This window comes from Macaca nemestrina, chromosome 9 (genome assembly GCF_043159975.1).
Source record: "Macaca nemestrina isolate mMacNem1 chromosome 9, mMacNem.hap1, whole genome shotgun sequence".
Taxonomy (NCBI): Eukaryota; Metazoa; Chordata; class Mammalia; order Primates; family Cercopithecidae; genus Macaca; species Macaca nemestrina.
This window is the reverse complement of record NC_092133.1, coordinates 7,394,661-7,413,944: the sequence shown is the minus strand read 5'-3', so window position 1 is coordinate 7,413,944 and position 19,284 is coordinate 7,394,661. Positions and strand designations below refer to the sequence as shown.

General features: G+C 43.5%; 1 protein-coding gene across 3 annotated transcripts in view; it reads right to left on the bottom strand.

The window, feature by feature from the left end:
- The window catches only part of LOC105471414 (ADAM metallopeptidase domain 12), a 398,606-nt gene that overhangs the window by 327,373 nt on the left and 51,949 nt on the right, over positions 1-19,284 (bottom strand). For all 3 annotated transcript variants that reach the window (XR_011607578.1, XM_071068931.1, XM_071068932.1), the window contains exon 2: positions 18,083-18,180. Coding sequence is in view for 2 of the 3 variants with exons in the window: in XM_071068931.1 (XP_070925032.1) it covers positions 18,083-18,180 (98 nt within the window). In the remaining variant the exon portion in view is untranslated. The remainder of the gene's footprint in view (positions 1-18,082; positions 18,181-19,284) is intronic.

Genomic DNA, 19,284 nt, shown 5'->3' with positions numbered 1-19,284 from the left:
GTGTGTGGCTGGACGGTCCTGACTATGTGGTTAATGGGATGTGGACACCCTGTGGTCAGCGGAGTCTGGGTGGTCAGGGAAAGCTTCAGGGAGGAGGCAGGCCTGTGGGGAGCCTTCAAGGAGGAGGAGAACATAAATAGGCGGAAGTCTCTTCTTAGGTTCTAAATCTGAATTTGTTGTAATTAAACCTAAACACTAAGCCAAACACGACATCAACATTATGGCTGGCTTTATTAAATACTCCTTATGTTGTAGACTTTGCCCTTCTTCAGCAACAAGCAACTGCCTTCTCTTCTCTTGTTAGACAATGGTGCCATCAAACCCGTGGACACCAGCACATCTTAGGCACTGACAAATCAGGAATGATGCCCTCTCATTGCAGCCACGTACGCACGTGAACATATGTGAGCCACACCGCCAAAGCTAACAGGTATTTATGGCCAAGTCTTCAGATTTTAAGGTTTCTTCTTTTACTTTTCAGTAAGACATTATTACTTACTTGCATAAATTAGCCATGGTGGTTCAGATGAAGAGACAACAGCACACGTTGCTACTTTCCTTACAGTTTCTTTGGAGCAGAAATGCAGAGCAGCTTGGCTGGAAGACTCCAGTCTGAGGGTCTCTCGGGGTGCAGTCGCCACCTGAGCCTGCAGCTTGGCTGGGATGAAAGGACCCACTGCAAGATGGCACCCTAGCATGCCTGGCAAGTCAGCACTGGCTGTCGGCTCTCCACACGGCATCTCCACCGGGTTGTTTAAGTATATTCGCAGCTCAGGAGCTGGCTTCTCCCACCAGTTGAGAGGGCCAGGAAACCCAGGTGAAAAGTATCATGTCTCTTATGACTTAACCTCAAGGTCACACACTTCTGCCTTCTTCTATTGGTGACCCAAACCAACCCTGCCTCACAAAGGAGAGGGCCTTGGAAGGGCAAGGATCACCTTGGAAGCTGGCTATCACAAAGCCCTTGAATTCAACTTTGAAAATGCGAAGTATGGGGTCAAAGTCTCCCACCTGGGAAACAGAACATTTTAAGATCTTAAAAGGAATAGCCAGACATATAAGATGACCACGTAAAAGGGTGCAAGAGAATACATACACCTCATCAACACCATCTATTTCAAGGTGTGAGCCCCATCCATCCATCTGTCCATCCATCCATCCATCCATCCATCTGTCCATCCATCCATCCATCTGTCCATCCATCCATCCATCCATCCATCTGTCCATCCATCCATCCATCCATCCATCCATCCATCCATCCATCCGTCCATCTGTCCGTCTGTCTTCCCACCCACCCATCTATCCACCTACACACATATCACTGGTATTCATCACAGAAGCTTCTGTGGTGAACTCTAGGAAAAAGTGGTGAATAAAAAAGATAAGTCTCTCTCCTTATGGGATGGAGAGTTAAGGCTGAAAGGCAGACATTAAATGAGGATATAAACAGATAAAGAAAATGGTGAGGCAGAGCATGGAAGACACAAAGAATAATTATAGCAACCAACTGAGTAGGCATCTGTTTAAATGAAATAATGAAGGAAGGAAGCCTTCCCTAAGGAAGGGGTTTTAAGGCAGAGATGAGAAGGGACTCATCCACCATGCAACTAGATGGGGTGCTGTAGGCACTCATGGACGGAGGTCAGGAACAGGCATTCCCAAGGAGGTTCCCAGGGCTCTCCTGGACAAAAGCCAGAGGAGGAACCAAGTCAGGAACAAGATGAGAAGCCAGGTGTGGAAGATGAGGCTATCACCATTGACCTGCGCTGGTTGGCAGGAGCGGCGTGGCCTGAGTACTGCTGGAGGAGCTGAGGGTGGGGCAGGAAGCAAGCTTGGAGAGAAGGACATGGATGCAAGTCCCACAGCCATGGGAAAAATAGCCAGCTTGATTGCTAGAGAGGACACCTGATGTCCCAGGTGGGGTAGAGCGGAAACCAGCTGGGGATGCTGTGGGGTGAGGACATGGTGTGAGGGAGGTGCTCCAAAGGGAGTTTCAATGCAGACAGAGTAGGGCATAGGGAGGGTTAGGGCTGCAGGCCAAGGTCTGGCTGCCCTTTGGAACATCACCTCAATGGGGCCACACGTTAACAAGTTCTGCTTTGAATTTGGGACAAATTTTGGGAGCACTCTCCACTCATAAATGAGACACACTCAAATCAATCAAGAGATACAACATGGACATTTTCAGGAAAAAAAGATTTGCCTGAGAGTCCATTGTTTATATAAAGTTTTCAATAATACTCTATTTTCAAACCTCTTCTAAAATTACACCCCCAAAATGTCGCTTGACTACTCAGAAACCTTCAATGGCTCCCCATTGCCTTCAGAATTGAAGTCAAGCCCCTAGCATGACATTCAGGGCCTCATTTAATCTGAAAACTCCTCACCCCAACCCCAAATCTAGCTGGAATAGGTACTTAATAGTCACTTGCAAACATAAACAGAGGACTGCAATTTGCCTTTCAGAGTACAGTCAACACAGAGCCTCATCCAAAACCCCTGCTATGAGGCTTTCTATGGAAGGAAAGGGAGAAGTGGGGGTTTCAGCACCAGTTTGCACAGAAGCTAGGACTGGTAAGGTAATTAACGTTCCCTCTCATTTGAGCCTGAGACGCAGGGCAAGGAAACAGTAAGCATGCCTCTCCAAGTCATTGCACTTAAAATGGAACAGTTAAACTCAATTGCCATCATGGCTGCAGGAACTTCTTGAAAGGAGTTGCTCTGAGGTTAATGAGCATGAGAGGCCAATTCTATGTGTGCTGAAATTCTTGGAATCTGAAAACATGGCAGTTGTAGCTGGTCAGCTTTCACTGAAAAATGTACGTGTGTTGTCTTTGAGGGTATTTACTTAACTAAAGACGTACGTTTCCACAGCTTCTGGACATTTATTTTATAGGAAAAGATCTTTAAAGCTTCTCCAACTCATTTCCCCACCTGCCAACTCTGCTCGCCAGCTCTTTCCTCGTAATGCCTGCTGGAGCCAAAAGAACGTCTCTGTGTTCCTGTCTGTTATAACCAACAAAAATGCTTCCAATCTTTTGTATTTGATTTAAGGACACTGTTTCTGTCCTTTCCAGCTGATGGCTCCTTCTAACCCTGTCTGGGCAACTGAAGTATGTGGCATAAAAATCAGAATATTAGTTTAATCCTTGGAGCTGGGAGGATGACCAGTTTGTGTTTTGCCCATCACAGGCGTTTCCCATGGCAGCTGCATTCCCAGAAACACTTCCAGACTGAACCAGACGAGGCTCAGTACCTGCCAATGAAACAGCAGGCTGGAAAACTCAGTCTCTGGAGTTCCACCGAGACCATTCTGGAGATCAACCTCAAAAAGCTCCCTTCTCTTTTTACTTAAAACTGCAAGGCAAGGGTGTCTGCAGATCTGTGACTCTTAACTTTTCCACAGCAGATCCAGACATGGAAATCGCAGGACAGCAAATGCCCACTCCCAATGCTCCTTGTAAGCAAAGACAGAGACATGGGCAGCTAGTGTCTGGCTGTCCTACAGCTCCCAGAGATCTGATGCATTCCCACGAAGTCCACTTAGGAGATTTGCCTGTGTCAAGGAACACTAAAACCAGCAATAACTTTTGGCAATGCAAACACATTCCTATTAGCTGAATAGGCACGACCAGAGATTATATGCCCCCGTGGTCTTGTTTTGAACTATAAAAGAAGGAGATAGATTTCAAAGGAGATATGATAGAATTTTCTACCCCTGGTGGGTTCTTAACTCTTCTTTATGTTTGTACTGCAGGAGGAGTTAACATTTCAAGAGTTCTGTTTGAGCAAGTTGCAAAGTAGCTCTGAAATGAAATGGCCAGTTTTAATGCAATTTTTAAAAGGGCAAAGTATCTTTATCACTTAGCACAGGGCCTGGCACATGAAGGATTCTCGATAAATATGTGTTGATTAAATGAATATACAGAAAGGACTCAACAGAAAAGCAGGGTAATATCTAATCAGTAACTTCTTCCCTCTCAAAAGTGTTAAGTCAAAACTCATGGAGATAATTCCACCCAACAGTATCCTACACAGGGCCTCCACCCTCAGCAGCTGAGCAGGTTTAGAGCCACTCAACTCTAAGCCCCAAGTTGTGCAGGGCTCAGTTTACATGGCTATACATATAAATTGATGAAAAAATACACCTGGTGAGGTATTCAAGGTGGAAAAATTAAAGAAACTGGTTGGGCACAGTGGTTCATGATTGTTATCTCAGCACTTTGGGAGGCTGAGGCAGGTGGATAGCTTGAGCTCAGGAGTTTGAGACCAGCCTCAGCAACATGGCAAAACCCTATCTCTACAAAAAATAATTTTTAAAATTAGCCGGGTGTGATGGTGCACTGATTGTGCCACCGTACTCCAGTCTTGGTGACAGAGTGAGACCCTATCTCAAAAAATAAAAATAAAAAAAGAAATTGTTAAAAGTCCACAACAGCTAAAATAGCATTTTGCAAGTGGTATAATGTGTTCTCCCATGATAGACAAATACATTTTAAGAGGTATACAGCACACTTCATTTTAATCAGTTTTATGTGTTTGAGAAAAAAAATCCGTAAGTACTTCAAGCATGTATAAGCTATTAATATGATAAGCTATAATATTAATGATGTGATTGCTTTTATAATTAGATTAAATTCACACTGGTGGGACCTGGGTGACTGAAGTTTGGGAAACATGGATGCAAACTACGTTGCCTACATATACAGAAACATCGCTGTGAGTCTGTCAATGATGGGAAGTGCTGTTCTGTACCTGTGATGTTTCTGCAATTGGTGAATCCACCATGGCCCTTCTGAGGAGTCCTTCCTGAGACACCTTTGGGGTGGGACCTGCCAGGTGATGCTGAGGAACACAGCCAAGCTAATGGCTCCCATGGAAACAAGACATCTTAACAGAGACCCAATCCACAACCCTGGATCTCAGTAGCTCTGTGCTCTCACCAACTCTGTTTGGGATTTTTACAAATCTTTAAACAATATGCTTGGAAAACTAGTAGGTTTAAGCAAAAAGAAGACCTTAGTACCTTTGCTGAGTAAAAAGTGCATATGACAATTGTTATGCCCCCAAATGAAACCTTTTTGTGTGCCAACTTTAGAAAAAGGTCAATTTAATTTCAAGTAATTAGCAGAAAGGCAGCCTTGAGGCATGGATCAATGCAAGGAATGTGAAATGCCAGAGCTAGGTCAAATACTGAAGAGTTGGGAATTAATTTTTTTAAAGAAACTTTTTTTTTTCCCCAGGGAAAAGAACCTAATGATTAGGTTTGATTCTCAGTAACTGATTTAACGTACTGAACATAGCTATTTTATTTATGTCTATAGGTACATCCATAAAGAGCCAAATTCCTGGCATATTTTCTTTTATACTATTTTATTTTATTTTATTATTTTTCAAGATGGAGTTTTGCTCTGTCACCTATACTGGAGTGCAGTGGCATGATGTTGGGTCACAGCAACCTCCACCTCCCGAGTTCAAGCAATTCTCCTGCCTCAGCCTCCCAATTTTATTCCATTTTAAATTAATTATGTGAAAAGGTAGGGTGTGTCTCAGCCATGATCTAGCATTTGAGATCTGTTTCTTTATAATCTACCCACAGCAAACATACACATGTATTTCCCACACTCTGTCAGCTGAGAGGGCCTAGAAGCAATGACTGCCCAGTAGCAGTGAGCCTATCTAGTACCTAGTCTCTAATACCATTCTCCAAGGAATCAGGGCTTGTGGAGAAATGGCTGACTTTAGGACAGGAACAGGAAATATACCAGGTGAACCCAGTGCAGATTGCAGTGCCAGAAAAGAAGGAAGTGCTAGAACACACACACACACACACACACACACACACACACACACAACTCTCACAGTTACACCATCTCTCTCACACACACTCTCACACATTCTTACACATTCACATACACTTTCACACACTCAAACTCACACACTAACATACACCCACACACTCACATATACTTTCACACACAAACTCACATACATTCACACTCACTCACATACACCCACACACTCCCAGAGTCACTCTGTCATACACAAATACACACACATTCTAACACACAGATACACTTTCACATACATTCAAACTCATGCAGTGACATTCACACTCACACATTCTCAGTGTCACACTCTGTCACACACTCATTCTAACACACTTTCACACACATTCAAACTCACTAACATTCACGCTCACACACTCATACACCCACACTCTCTCACACACCTTCACACATGCACACACGGGTGTATGTCAAAGAGACACAGGAACCAATGAAAAGAACTCTCAATGGCCAAAGTAGGAACAATTTGAGCAATAAAATAAATAAGAGTATTGGATTACATTCTAAAGTATAAAATAAATATCTGTATTAGTCTATTCTCATGTTGCTAACAAAGATGACCCAATACTGGGTAATTTTTAAAGGAAAGAGATTTAATGGACTCACAGTTCATACGGCTGGGGAGGCTTCACAATCATGGCAGAAGGCGAAAGGGAAGCAAGACACATCTTACATGGTGGCAGGCAAGAAAGCATGTTCAGGGGAACTCCCCTTTAAAAAACCATCCGATCTCATGAGACTTATTCACTATCATGAGAACAGCATGGGAAAGACCCGCCTCTGTAATTAAATTACTTCCCACCAGGTCCCTCCCACAACATGTGGGGGATTGTGGGAATTACAATTCAAAATGAGATTTGGGTGGGGACACCGCCAAACCATATCAATAACCATGAGACCACATTAATGTCGTTAAATGATTAAAAACATAAATAGGGAGCACAGACAAATCTCACATGCATGAGAATTCCAAATAATGGATGCAGCTACCTCCCCCTCCAGGGGTGCAGCGTAACTACCCACTCCTCAAGTGTGGGATGTGCACAGTGACCTCCCTCCAGGCAACAGAGCATGGGAAGGGGAAAAAGGAGCTTTACAAGTGGAGAAACCTAACAAACACAACCTCAGCCAGGTGCTGAAGCATCCACAGATAAGACATATGGACAGTATGTCCCCTTGACATGGTGTAACAAGACAGGGAATTTGCCTTTGTGATCTGCTGCCCACAACAGACAAGTCCAGTCCCATCATGAGAAAAACGCTGGAAAATCCCAGCTGAGGGAAAGTCTATGCCACTCCTGCTCACTACTCCTCAAAACCGTCTAGGTCATCAAGAACAAGGAAGGCCCAAGAAACAGCCACAACCAAGAGGAGCCTTCAGAGACACGACACTGAACATGATGTGGGGTCCTAGATGAACCGTCAGAAAAAGAACACAGAGTCAAAGCTAAGAAAATTGGAATAAGGTACGGACATTAGCACATAATAGTCCATTGATATGGGCTTGTTAATTGTGACAAATATAATAACAGGGGAGACTTGGTGTGAGGTACATGAGAACCATACTATCTTTGCAATTTTTTTTTATAAATTAAAAATTGTTCTTATATAAAAAGCTTATTTTTAAAGATCTAGCGAGAGTAATCTTGGGAGGATGGAAGGGTGGGAATCAACTTTGATTCTTCCTTGCCCCAAATCTCCAGTGGGCAGATTTGTCTAAACACATGCAGTCTTGGGAGACACGTGTTTCCTTTTGACCTTTTACGTGTGGTGCCCACCATGCATTCTCAATGGGGATGAGCAAAATTGGTACCAGGAAGGTGATGAAAATTCTTAGATGTTACAAAGGTTGTTACCCTCCAAAGCTTAGCTTAGCATAACCCAATAAAATCTTAGTCCTTAGTGTTTGAGTTCTCTTGTTAGGGAGAAATTAAATTTAAATTCATTTAATTTTTCTCTTTAGGAGGTAGTAATAAAAAATGCTGTGAAAGCACCAGTGTACACCACGAACAATGCATGTCTTCCTCACATTCTCAGGGACACATGCAAGACACAAGAGCATGAAGAGTGTGTTAAATACATCCAAAAGGAAATTCTTCCCACAGGGGCTCTCTCTGCAGCTATATGTTACATTCTACAAGGGTGCTGTAGTCAAGTGTTTATATGATTTTATATATGTGGTTGCAGGCACTATCAGGATAGGTACAAAAATGTTTCTCACTTTTTAAGGAAAGAATAGGAGGATTTTTAAAAAATCTGAACTTTACATTTTGGTTGAACAAAAACATCTTCATTGCCATCACAACTACTTATTGAGTAATTATTAAGGAACAGTCCTCACTGATTATATGTTGCAACTTCAGAGAAATTCCACAGTAAACACATAGAAGAAGGCTTCCTCAGGTTTCCTGTGACATGAAATTATAAAATGCAACATTAATACACATTAAATCTCTCGGGAAGATAGGCTCTTCAGTTTAAAGTAAGATTTTAGAATCCTAATCCCTTCTGGAAGTTATATGTTCTTCCAAATGACCTCAATACCCAGAATGTTCTCTCTCTTATTAAAAAAATTTCAGGCTTAAAAAGAAAAAAATATTAATTGTCACAAATGAACTACACAGAGGTAATTGTGAGAAATGGGGAACCAAGGTATGCAGTATATAAAAATTCTCTGTAGTGTCCTTGCAATTTTTCAATAAATCCAAAACTGTTTTAAAATAAGTTGTTTATTTTTTTAAATCCCACATGTCTGACTAAGTACTTATTTAAATCTCTTACAGTCTGTGAGCTTCTCAAGGGCAGGATTGGGTCCCATTCATCCTTGTTTCCTGGGAACTTGACCTCGGGTCTCAGAGACAGCATTTATACGTCCTTGGGCAAATGTACAACTGAAAACAGAATTCATCAAACTCCTTCTCTCCTAATATCAAGCAACTATAAGCCCTACGTGTTGGTCAAACAAAAAGCATTACTCAGAATTATAAAAATATATTTTACAATTTCTGTCTAAAGAAGGTAAATCATGGTATCTCCTGCATTATCCAAATTTGTTATTTTAAAATATGATTTTTTTTCAAAAGGACCCAGTTTAATGATGATGACAGAAGCTTGTAGGGGAAGGAAAAGGTACAGAATCTAAGACAACTCGATTCAATAAAAACAATTTAAAAGTATGATATTAAGGCCTTGCTAAGAGGTCATAAGAAAAAAGCGGGTGGGTGGTGAGTGTTGTTGGAAACGCAGAGCCCCTCCTTGGTTGAAGGAGAGCTCCCTAGGCCAGGCACACAGTTGAAACAAGTACAATACCTTGGCCTGCTTTCTCCTCTTTGTGTGTTGGCCAAAAAGGAGGAGTGAACAGGAAAGACCCTGGCAGGGAGCTGGGATGCAACAATCACATCTTGTTGAAGAAAGCCAGATCTCCCTCGGAGGCAAGATGGGCAGGGAGGGAGCTCTGGCAAGTGCTCACCACGTCTGTCCCCTGAACCGTGACCTCAGCTGTCTGGAGTCAAGATTTATGAAGCGGTCCTGATATGATGCCCAGGGGAAAGAAAGTTAAAGATTTTTCTGAAAGGTAGCAGAGCACTATGCAAAGAATACTGGATTTCAAATCTGACAGGCCTTGGCCCAGATGCTAGTCTTCTCACTTAACGGTCTACCTCAGGGTGGGCTGGGGGAGTGGGGAGCTTCAGCAGCCTCATCTGCAAGTGTGCACAACAGCATCCACCTTGCAGGGCTGCTGGGGGCATCCAGTGAGCTGATATCTACGGACCATGTAGCCCAGAGGTTGTAAACTGTGGCCCTTGGGCAAAGCCAATGCACTGCCTGTTTTGGTTCAGTCTGCAAGCTAAGACTGGTTTCATGCTCTAAAATTGTTTAAAAAGATTTTTTCATGACACATGAAAATGATACTAAATTCAAATTTCAACGTCCAGTAAGTTTTATTGGAACACACCCATGCTCATTCATTTACGTATTATGTACGGCTGCTTTTACACAACAACCCAGTTGAGTCGCTGCAGCAAGTACCATTATGACCAGTGTTGCTGAACATATTTACTGTTCAGATTTTCCCAGAAAAATCTGCAGAACCCCAGTCTGGCTCCATCCAAGGCCAAGAGGGGGATCCCAGTAACTGCCAGCTTCCTTTCCTTCCTCATCTTTTCTCACTGTGCAGTGGTTCTCAACCAGTGGCAATTTTGTACCCTAGGGGCCACGTGGCAATGCCTGGAGACATCTGTGAGTGGAAGAAGGTGGCACTGGCATCAGTCGGGTAGAGGCAGGGATGCTGCTACACATCCAGGAACTCCCAGGCCAGTGCTCTCCCCCACACACAGCAAAGGTTTATCCAGCCCTGGGGTAGTGATAGGAGGACCCAGTGAGGGACAGGAGAGAGGCTGGCATTTGCTGAGTAGCCAGCATGTGTAGGGCGTAACATCAGGTCACAAGGTCACCATCACCATCTCCTTTACAGCTAAGGAAACAAAGGCTGAGCAAGGGCTAACGACAGGCCCAATGCCACATAGCAAGGCAGAGGGAGTCCAAATCCATTTCTGCAGGCCCCAACATCCACTGTTCTTCTCCTACCATGGATGGTAATGATTCTTGAAACAGGTGAGCTCCCAGCCAAGATACAAGGGTGCCAGCTTTTACTTCTCCAAATCCTCTCCCCATAATGGTGGGTTATATGAGGCCTGGTGCAGGAGTTGGGGCCTCCAGCAGCCTCCCGTGTGGCAGATACAGCTTCATGAGGATTGTCAGGCCAAGGGTGGGGTTGGGGTTCCCACAGAAGGTAAGAAGCTGGATGGGATAGACCATACCCAGGAACCCAGAGAGTCTGGAAACAGTGTTCCAACCATGAGCCACTATGCACGTCCCGTGAGGAGATCTACTCCACAGTAGGTATTTTAGTCATTCCATTCTTAAGAGGAAACACCATCGGCTGGCTTGGAAGCTAATGTAAAATAGATGCTTCCTAAGTCCGAAAGGCTAACTATTGAGCCTGCTCAGCCAAGCTGGAGGTGCTATCGTCTAGCCTGAGCAACTCCTGCAATTACCCGAATAATCCCTTAGATAAAGAAGAAAATCATTCTCTGTAGGTCTGGCTATGTCAACCCACTCATGTAGAGTAACAGCACTGCTCCTGGCACAGAGCCACACTGGGGGAGGTGTTCCAGGTAAGACACCACATAGCACTAAAGTGAAGAAGGTAGCATTCTATCAGCTAGACGCAGCCTCCAGATGATTTTAAAGGACCCAGAGTCGCCAAAAGGAGATAGGAAACATCTAAAAAGTTGTGGTAGTCAGAGTGGTTTGCAAACTCTTCACAGAAATGGGCAAGGCTCAGGATCCAGGCACAGATAAAGTTTCAGAGTCAGTCGACAAGCATCCTGCAATCACTCCACTCTGTGCCAAGTACTGCACCGAGGTGGAAGGGCACAGAGCTGTGGCTGCTGCCCTGAGGGAGGGCACAGGCTGGTTGGCAGACGCAGAGATAAAAACCAATAATGATGGTACTGTGTGATCATGCCAGAGAGCTGAGTCCCAAGTCATGCACGGTTGGGGTCGAAGGCCAATATAGAAGGTAGAGGTAGCACCTGAGGCACAGTCAAAATTAATCTTCGAAAGCCTCACAGCTTTCATGCTTTTATATAGGTTCAGCATTTCTTCTCCACAGAGCACTGGGGGGTTGTTTATTGGGTTGAGCACAGTTGAGGTGGCTTATTTTAGGGGTTGTGCTATTTCATGATATCCAACAGAAAGAACTAGAACTGCTCTTAGGAAGTAAGAAGCTTGCCTCATGAGAGGCAGAAGGAACCAAGAAAACAGCAGATGCCCACATGCTCCTTGGGGATCCAAGGGGATGTGATCACCTATGTCACTTAAGTTGCATCTTGCAGCATCTGTTTCTGCCATGTGCAAGGCTGAATTTGCATGAATTAAATGTGTGCATGATGTGATTGCATATCACAGAGATGTGTACAACTTATAAAGACAAAGGTATGGGAAGGAAGAATTTGGCCAGGAGGCCAGGGGTGCAGGATGGGTTTCACAAGATAAGGTGCCATTTAAGAATGAGTGCTTAAGTGGTGCTTCAAGAATGAGTAGGACTGAGGGAGTCAGGGGGACATGGGGATAGAACATAGTGCAAGCATGGTGGTAAAGAACATGGCCTATTTCGGCAACTAGCTGCCCTGACAAGCTTCATGGCTAAGATGTAGGAGTGGGGACTCTAGAGTCCAGATGGCCCAGGCTACCCAGTCCCATGGGCATCATGCTAAGAAGCCTGGCTTTGAATTCAGGTGTCATCTGGGACTTCCAAAGGACTGGAAAGCAGGAAGGGAACAGGCTCTATCTGTGCCTTAGACAGAGCACCCCGCCTCCTTTTATAGAATGCAGGAAGACTAATGCAGGCAGGGGTAGAGAGCAGACAGAAAAAGCTCATGTCAGGATACTGGGCCAGGAGAGTTAAGAAGTGTTTCAAACCTTACTATTTCAGGGGAGAAGGAAGATGACAACCCTATCTTCTAGGGACAATTAAGTGGGAGGCAGAGTCTACCGTGGGGGACAATACATTTGCATAATTGGGAACTTTCAGCTGGGGGTACCTATAATTGATTGGAAGCAGAGGATTAGATCTCAGGGGTCAAAGCAGAATGAGAGGTGTGGATTTTAAGTCAACACATGCTAGATGACAAAAGCCGAAGTTATCGTTCGTAACACCTGACACAGCGTTTCACACAATGGGAACTCCACATGTGGTGGCTCTCACTGCCACTGCCACTCATGCGAGCCCCCAGGTACAAGTAGGCCATGAGGTCACAGTTGAAAGGGACATCACCAGCGGGACCCTTCTTCAGAAGTGGGGCCACAAAGAAACTCAGAGGAGACCAAGAGTGAGGGACAGAGCCAGGAAAATGAATGAAAAGCAAGAACAAAAACATATGAGAAGAAACAAGAGAATGGGGTCTCAGGAGCCCAAAGAAGAGAGGATTTCAGAGGAGGAGAGGGAATGGGTGTCAAGATACGTAAGACAGAGAGTGAAAGGTGTGTGCTGGCTTTGGAAACTAGGAAGCCATCTCTGACCTTGGCAAAGGCCGTTCCAATGACATGTTGGGAATGGGAGCTGCTACCGTGGGTTGGGAGGGAACTGCAAGGCGGTAAACCAGTGAATGCGGACCACCTTTCTGGGAAGTCTGGTTGTGAAGGAAAGAATGGGGATGGCTGTTGGAGGGGAGAGCAGGGCTCCGTTTTCTCAGCTGTAAAAAAAAAGGCACATGGAAATGTATAGAGTAGAATGTGCCTCTGTCATTTTAATTAGTTGCTATTTGATATTTGAGAACTGCCATATGCTAAGGGAAGCTTTAGTTTCATGTTCTAATGGGTTTGCCTTCTATTTTCCATTTCGCATACTCTTTCTATAACTTCATTCTCACTCAAGAAAGCTGGAAATTGGACATTTCCTGGAGTATTCAAAGGCTGAGCTCAAGTGAGGTCATCTCACGATCAATCACATTTTGACACGTCTTCGCTGGTTCCACGGTTAATTTTTTCAAGACATGAAATTGGAGTTTGGTTCCTAAAGACACTTTAAACTTTTAGCGTCACCTTACATGTCTGTAGTAGTGTTAAGTTTCTAGTGTATTTTACAGCCACTGTTTCATCTCATTCTCACAATGACCCTTAGAGGGAGGGAATGCAGATAAGCCTATCCCTACATTATAGACAACAACCAACGAACAAAAGTGCAAGCTCTCCAACACACACGAGGTGGCATCCTTTCCTGTCCCTCTACTCCTTCCACTAAATTCTCAGTGGCAGTGATGGCTCGATTCTTGATTTGGAAAGGACATTCTAACATCCCATTCAGAGAGAAAGAGAGGGAAAACTTGACAGTAATTTTACCTAAATCAGCTCAATCGACTTGACTAGCACTCTGGCATTGGATGCAACATTAATTTCCCCAAGTGGATCTAAGCCTTGGGTGCTCACTAAAATCACCGGGGAGTATTTTTTTAAAAAAAAAAAAAAAAAGAAGAAAGAAAGAAATCTGCGTGGGCCCGCCCCAAACCATTTAAGCCATCTCAACAACTGGAGGTTGAACACTGTTACTTGTAAAAGTTTCTGGGTGATTCTAAAATGCAGCTAGGCTGAGAACCAGTATACATAGTAAGTCAATGACGTGGTGAACACCAAATTAGACAGGGGGCCCTTTCTCTCTGGGGGTGTATATGATGGAAGCTCCTGCCACCTACATAGCCAGGGCCAAAACACAGGGGTTGGCCTTAACACCTTGAACCCACTGGCGAGTCCAACAAACTTTCCCTTCAAAATACGTCTCCAGTCCAGTCGCTTCTCGTGCTCTCCATGGTCAGTGTGGACGCCTCCCTCTCCTTCCTGGACAGTTGCACTGGATTCCCCATGGCTCTCCTCGTTTCCATTCAGGGCCCTACGCTGTAGTCTGTGCACAGCTGTCACAGATCATTGTTAAAACTCACTTGCACGCCCTGCCCCAAGCCCCCAGGAACCTTCCCATAGCTGTTCTACCTTCTCAGGGCCCTGCTCATCTCTCTCCGCGCTCCCTCTTTGGCTCCCTCTGTCGCGGTTTCCTTGGCCTGGATGCTCTTCCTCAGAACTCCACATGGCAGGCTCACCCTTCATGTCATTTAGGTCACCCTCAGATGTCACCTCCACAGAGAGGCCTTTCCTGACCACCCTCGGGGCAGGGACGCAGCTCCAGCACCGGGTGCACGGCAGACACATAATCCAGATTTGGGCATGAGTGACTGAACCCCCAGGAACTTGTTACCGCTTTTTAGCCCAAAGTGCTTTGGGACAAAGCACAGCGGGGCAGGTGACCAGGCTGCCTGAGGTCACAGGGGTGGCCCCATGCTATGGCACCATGGGATGAAGAAGAATGCACATGAGGAGAGAGCGGAGGGACAGTCAGAGCCCCCGGCCATGGGGTGGGGCCGTGGTGAGTGCCTCTGGGTCATAGAGTAATGTGCTTTTCATGCCAAGCCTAGAGTTTGTCTTCACACTCTAGGATGTGGATGCGAGGAATACCTCAGAGGTTTTCAAGGAAAATCATGATGAGTTAGATCTTCATTTTAGGAAAACAATTGTGGAAATCTGTCTGGAAGAAAGCCAGAAAGGATGTGACTTGGAATTTGAGGCCCCCTGTCTTTAGGTTCCCATGGCATTCCCAGCCAGAAATTGCGGGCTAAACTTCCAGTTCTGGCTTACTGGACGTGTCACGGCCATCTGATAAAATGTTTAAGAGCTAGAGATTTCTGGCAGGGCACAGTGCTTCACGCCTATAATCCCAGCACTTTGGGAGATTGAGACAGGAGGATGCTTGAGCCCAGGAGTTTGAGACCAGCTTAGGTGACAAAAGAGGCCTGTCCTCTACCCCCTGATTCCCTCATCTCTACCAAAATAAATAAATAAATAAGAAGAAGAAATTTAAAAGCTAGGCATTTCTATATAAATAAGGAACGTGCTATACGGTTGTGAACACTGCATGTCACCTCTGGGGAAAAAGAGTCACAAAAAAATTAATGTTACGATTTGGTAAGTCATAAAAAAACAGAATATTTATCAGAGAAAGAAGGCCACAGTTCATGTCATCATCTCAGGAGGAATGTCTGTTTCCTACAGGCTACTACCTTCCACAGTGAGGTCACACGTGGGAGGAGCCCTGTGGGGAGGCTTGGCCCCTGCTGCTCCCGCATCACTCCAGGTCTGTCTTATTTTCCATGCTCTAGACACACCTGCCTCCTCCCTGCACCTCCAGCTTCTTACACACTGGCTCGTCTCATGGCTGGTTCTTTAGAACTTATTGAAACAATTACCTTTCCTTTTTAGAAAGGGTTTTCCTGGCCAACCTATCAAAATCCACCTCCTCTCCTGGCCCCTAGAATACTTTGTTGTTTTTTTCTTAACACTTATCACAATGTGAATTTATTTAATTATGTTTCCCTTACTGTAATGTAAGCTGCAGGTGGCAGAAAGTGTGCCTGCCTTCTGCATTGGCTGCATGCCCAGCACCTGGCACATAATAGGTGCTCGGTTAAAAACTGGCCAAACAGAAAGAGGCAGGGAGCGAGAAGCCAATCTAAAAGTCTATATTCTGAGGCACAGCAGGCACCGTTGTTCTGCAAAAAATATTCTTAACGTGAGTATGCTTTGCATACTGAAGATACACGGCATGATTCCGTTCAAAATGAAAATCTTGACTTACTGATAATGAGGACAGACACACACATACACACCTTTGGCCAGAATGCCTATTCCCATGGCATGTATACACGTCCTCCCCATGGGGAACTCCTGCAAACAGGTACACACACGTAACAGACATTGACATGCACCACTTCTCACACAAGCTTTCGGGGTTACCCACCAAATATGAGTACATAGTGTAATTTTACGGCCATACACTGATGCCATAAACTATATGTTGAGATGAGCCCACTGGCGTTACAACAAAATGCTGTCTCCAACTCACCTAGGTCGTCATGCCCCTACATAATGTCACTCACCTGGAATTCTTTTAGTGCAGTGGGCACATGCCCGTCACCCACAGGGCTCTCATTCTGGAGGCAGAAACCCAGAAGAGTTGGGACAGCTACCTAATAATCATGGTTTTTCCTAGTTTTCTAAAAGATGATGCTTGTGATCCACAATTATCAGGTGGTATGCTTGGCCAGCAGCAGATGTGCCAGTTCCTCCTCCAACACACCTTGTGATGTCTCCCAGGTGGCTGGTGGGTAGGAAGGAGGAAGCTGGGGGTCACAAACCAGAGAAGACCTGAACTGGTCCACCCCAGGGGCAGGCCCATAGCCCTCAGGAGCTTGTCCCTCTGATCCCCTCCAGGAAGGTTGCCAGACACAAGACAGGACACATCCAGTTAAATTTGCATTTCAGATAAGCAACACATAGGTTAAAAATGAAAGTATGTCCCAAATATTGCATGAGACATATTTACACTAAAATTAAATACATTGTTTATTTGAAATCCAAATTTAATCAGGCATTCTGTACTTCTAACTTGCTAAATCTGGCAACTCTACCCCCAAGGAAAGTCTATATAATGGCTCCCATAATCCAAGAACCTTTAGATTATTCCATGTTTTTCTATTATTCATGTCTCTAAATATTTTAAATCAACTTTTTAAATAATGAAAGCCCACTCCTCTTTTACTGTATCTATTACGTTGTTTTTAATTTTGCTGACCAATAGCATGATGGAATTTTCTTTAATATCTTAAGTTTTCCTTCCAGAAAATATCAACACCACTATACTTGACTTGTACCTTGTATATTCAATTTGCAACAATGTCCATGAAACAACAACGTTAGAAATACGTGCACATTTGGCATTTGGGTCTTTTAATCAAACCACCAATCTTTCTAAAAGCTCAGTTTCCAAGGTAAGTTCCCTAGATGGAAATCACCTTATCATTACTCACATAAAGGCGGCCCACTGCAACCATTCCAGAAAGTGACAGAGGATGTTCACAATCTCAACTGCTCTTCAAAAAATCTGCTTTCTATTATGAAAAATGATCTAAAAATAGTTCTATATAATACAAGGACCAAGCCATCTGTATGATCTCTTCAAAGAGCTCATATTTCCACAGATTTTTATCACTTTCCAACTGTTTCTACAAGCACTGAAATTTAAGGAAGTCATGTCAGTTTAGCAGATAAAATGCACCAAGATATTAAATTTAATCACTATTATTTCAATCATTTTATATTATTCTTTTACATCATAAAAGGCTCAAATCAAACATGTCAAAGTAAACAAAGTTTAGACTGCATTAAAACTCATGACAAGTGGGTTTTTAAGTTGCATAAATATATTTCTAGCAATAATCAATTCAAGGAAATCAATGTTAATTAAATAGACATAAATATAGAAAAATGCCCATCATTCATTCAGTTAAACTGAACATGGAAGTTGTGTATCTGGGATTGTAACCCCTGGTTTTTGTTCAAAAACTAATTTTCAGTAGATGCAAATAATGTTGGATCCCTCATCAGCACTGTCACATCAAAATTGGTTTGCATTTTATCTTCTTAAGAATAAAGCTTCCATTCTATAAGGACAGAGTTAGCATTAAAGTGAGTAGAGGCAACCCTTGAATGAAAGAATACCAAAGCAGCTAATGTGATTTAAAAGCTTTGGCAGTCTCAGAGCGGAGAGAAGAAGGAAAGGAACTCACCTTGGAGTCGAAGCTCTTCTCTGGGATCCAGAGGTCTCCACTCCGAACAGAGACACTGACAACTTCATCAGCTCCTCCTTGGTCCCATAAGCTCACCCCTGAATCAAAAGGAAAACAGTCCCATATTTCACTCTAGTCAGGAAAAGTTTGGCATCAGAAGCCTATTACATAAATGACACAGTGAAAATATTTGGAAGTTAAATAAGCCCAGGGAAACACTAGAACCCATTAAGTCATGATAAGTGTTAAAACTGCTGAATTCTCTGTCAATCTGACCATGAAAATTTTGTAACTTAAAGAAAACAAAAGTTAATTAATTTGTTCCTTCAAGACCTAAAACATGTGCTGGGGTATTATCATAGACAAGATATATAATTCAGTCCTTAGACAAGCAACAAAAATGCAAAAGTGACTTTTTTGAAATGATGAATTGATACTTGTTTAAGATCTGCTCTGTATTAAAAGTCACAAGGCTTTAGCTGTATTAAGACTAAATCCATTTATTTAAGTCCCAGCGAATCTGTTAAACATAATGCCAATTCTCCTCTCTGCACTTACGGAGTCTAATTTTATATGCTTTAGTAAGTGATTCTATAGACAAAATTAATTTTCCAGTTCAGACTGACTAGACCGGTTTATGTTTTAAAAAAAATCAAGTCATTCAATAAACTATTATACGATCTTGTTTCTTGGGGTCCTGTCTGTTGAACCAGTTAATATACCGACACAGGTTCAATTTAGCCCCATTTCCATAAACAATCCTAATGGAAAGTATAACATTTTTCTCTTCTGGAGGGTGTATCACTTTCTCAACAAATACGCTAATTTCTCTGGGCTTGCTCTCCTATGAGGTCATGTTCCTGCTATTTGGTTTGACCACAGTATATCCCTCAAGGTGAAGGATGGGACCAGATTCCCTCACATGTTATTCCCATTTCTTCAAGCAGGACTCGTAATTTTCAGACCTGAGTCATAATAGCACAGTTTTAAGTTACTAAAGAGTTCACATTTATTGGGCACAAATGGTATTGAAATTTTAATCCTAGACATTTTACAGTTCCCCAAATACTTTTAAATCCACACCATTTTATCATGCTCAATGTGGAAGTCTGCAGTTATATTCAGGTTACCAAAGGATTACTACTCGCGTAGTCACTGTCTGAAACAGCCTCTGAGAAATTCTCAAGCTGGTCACAGAACAT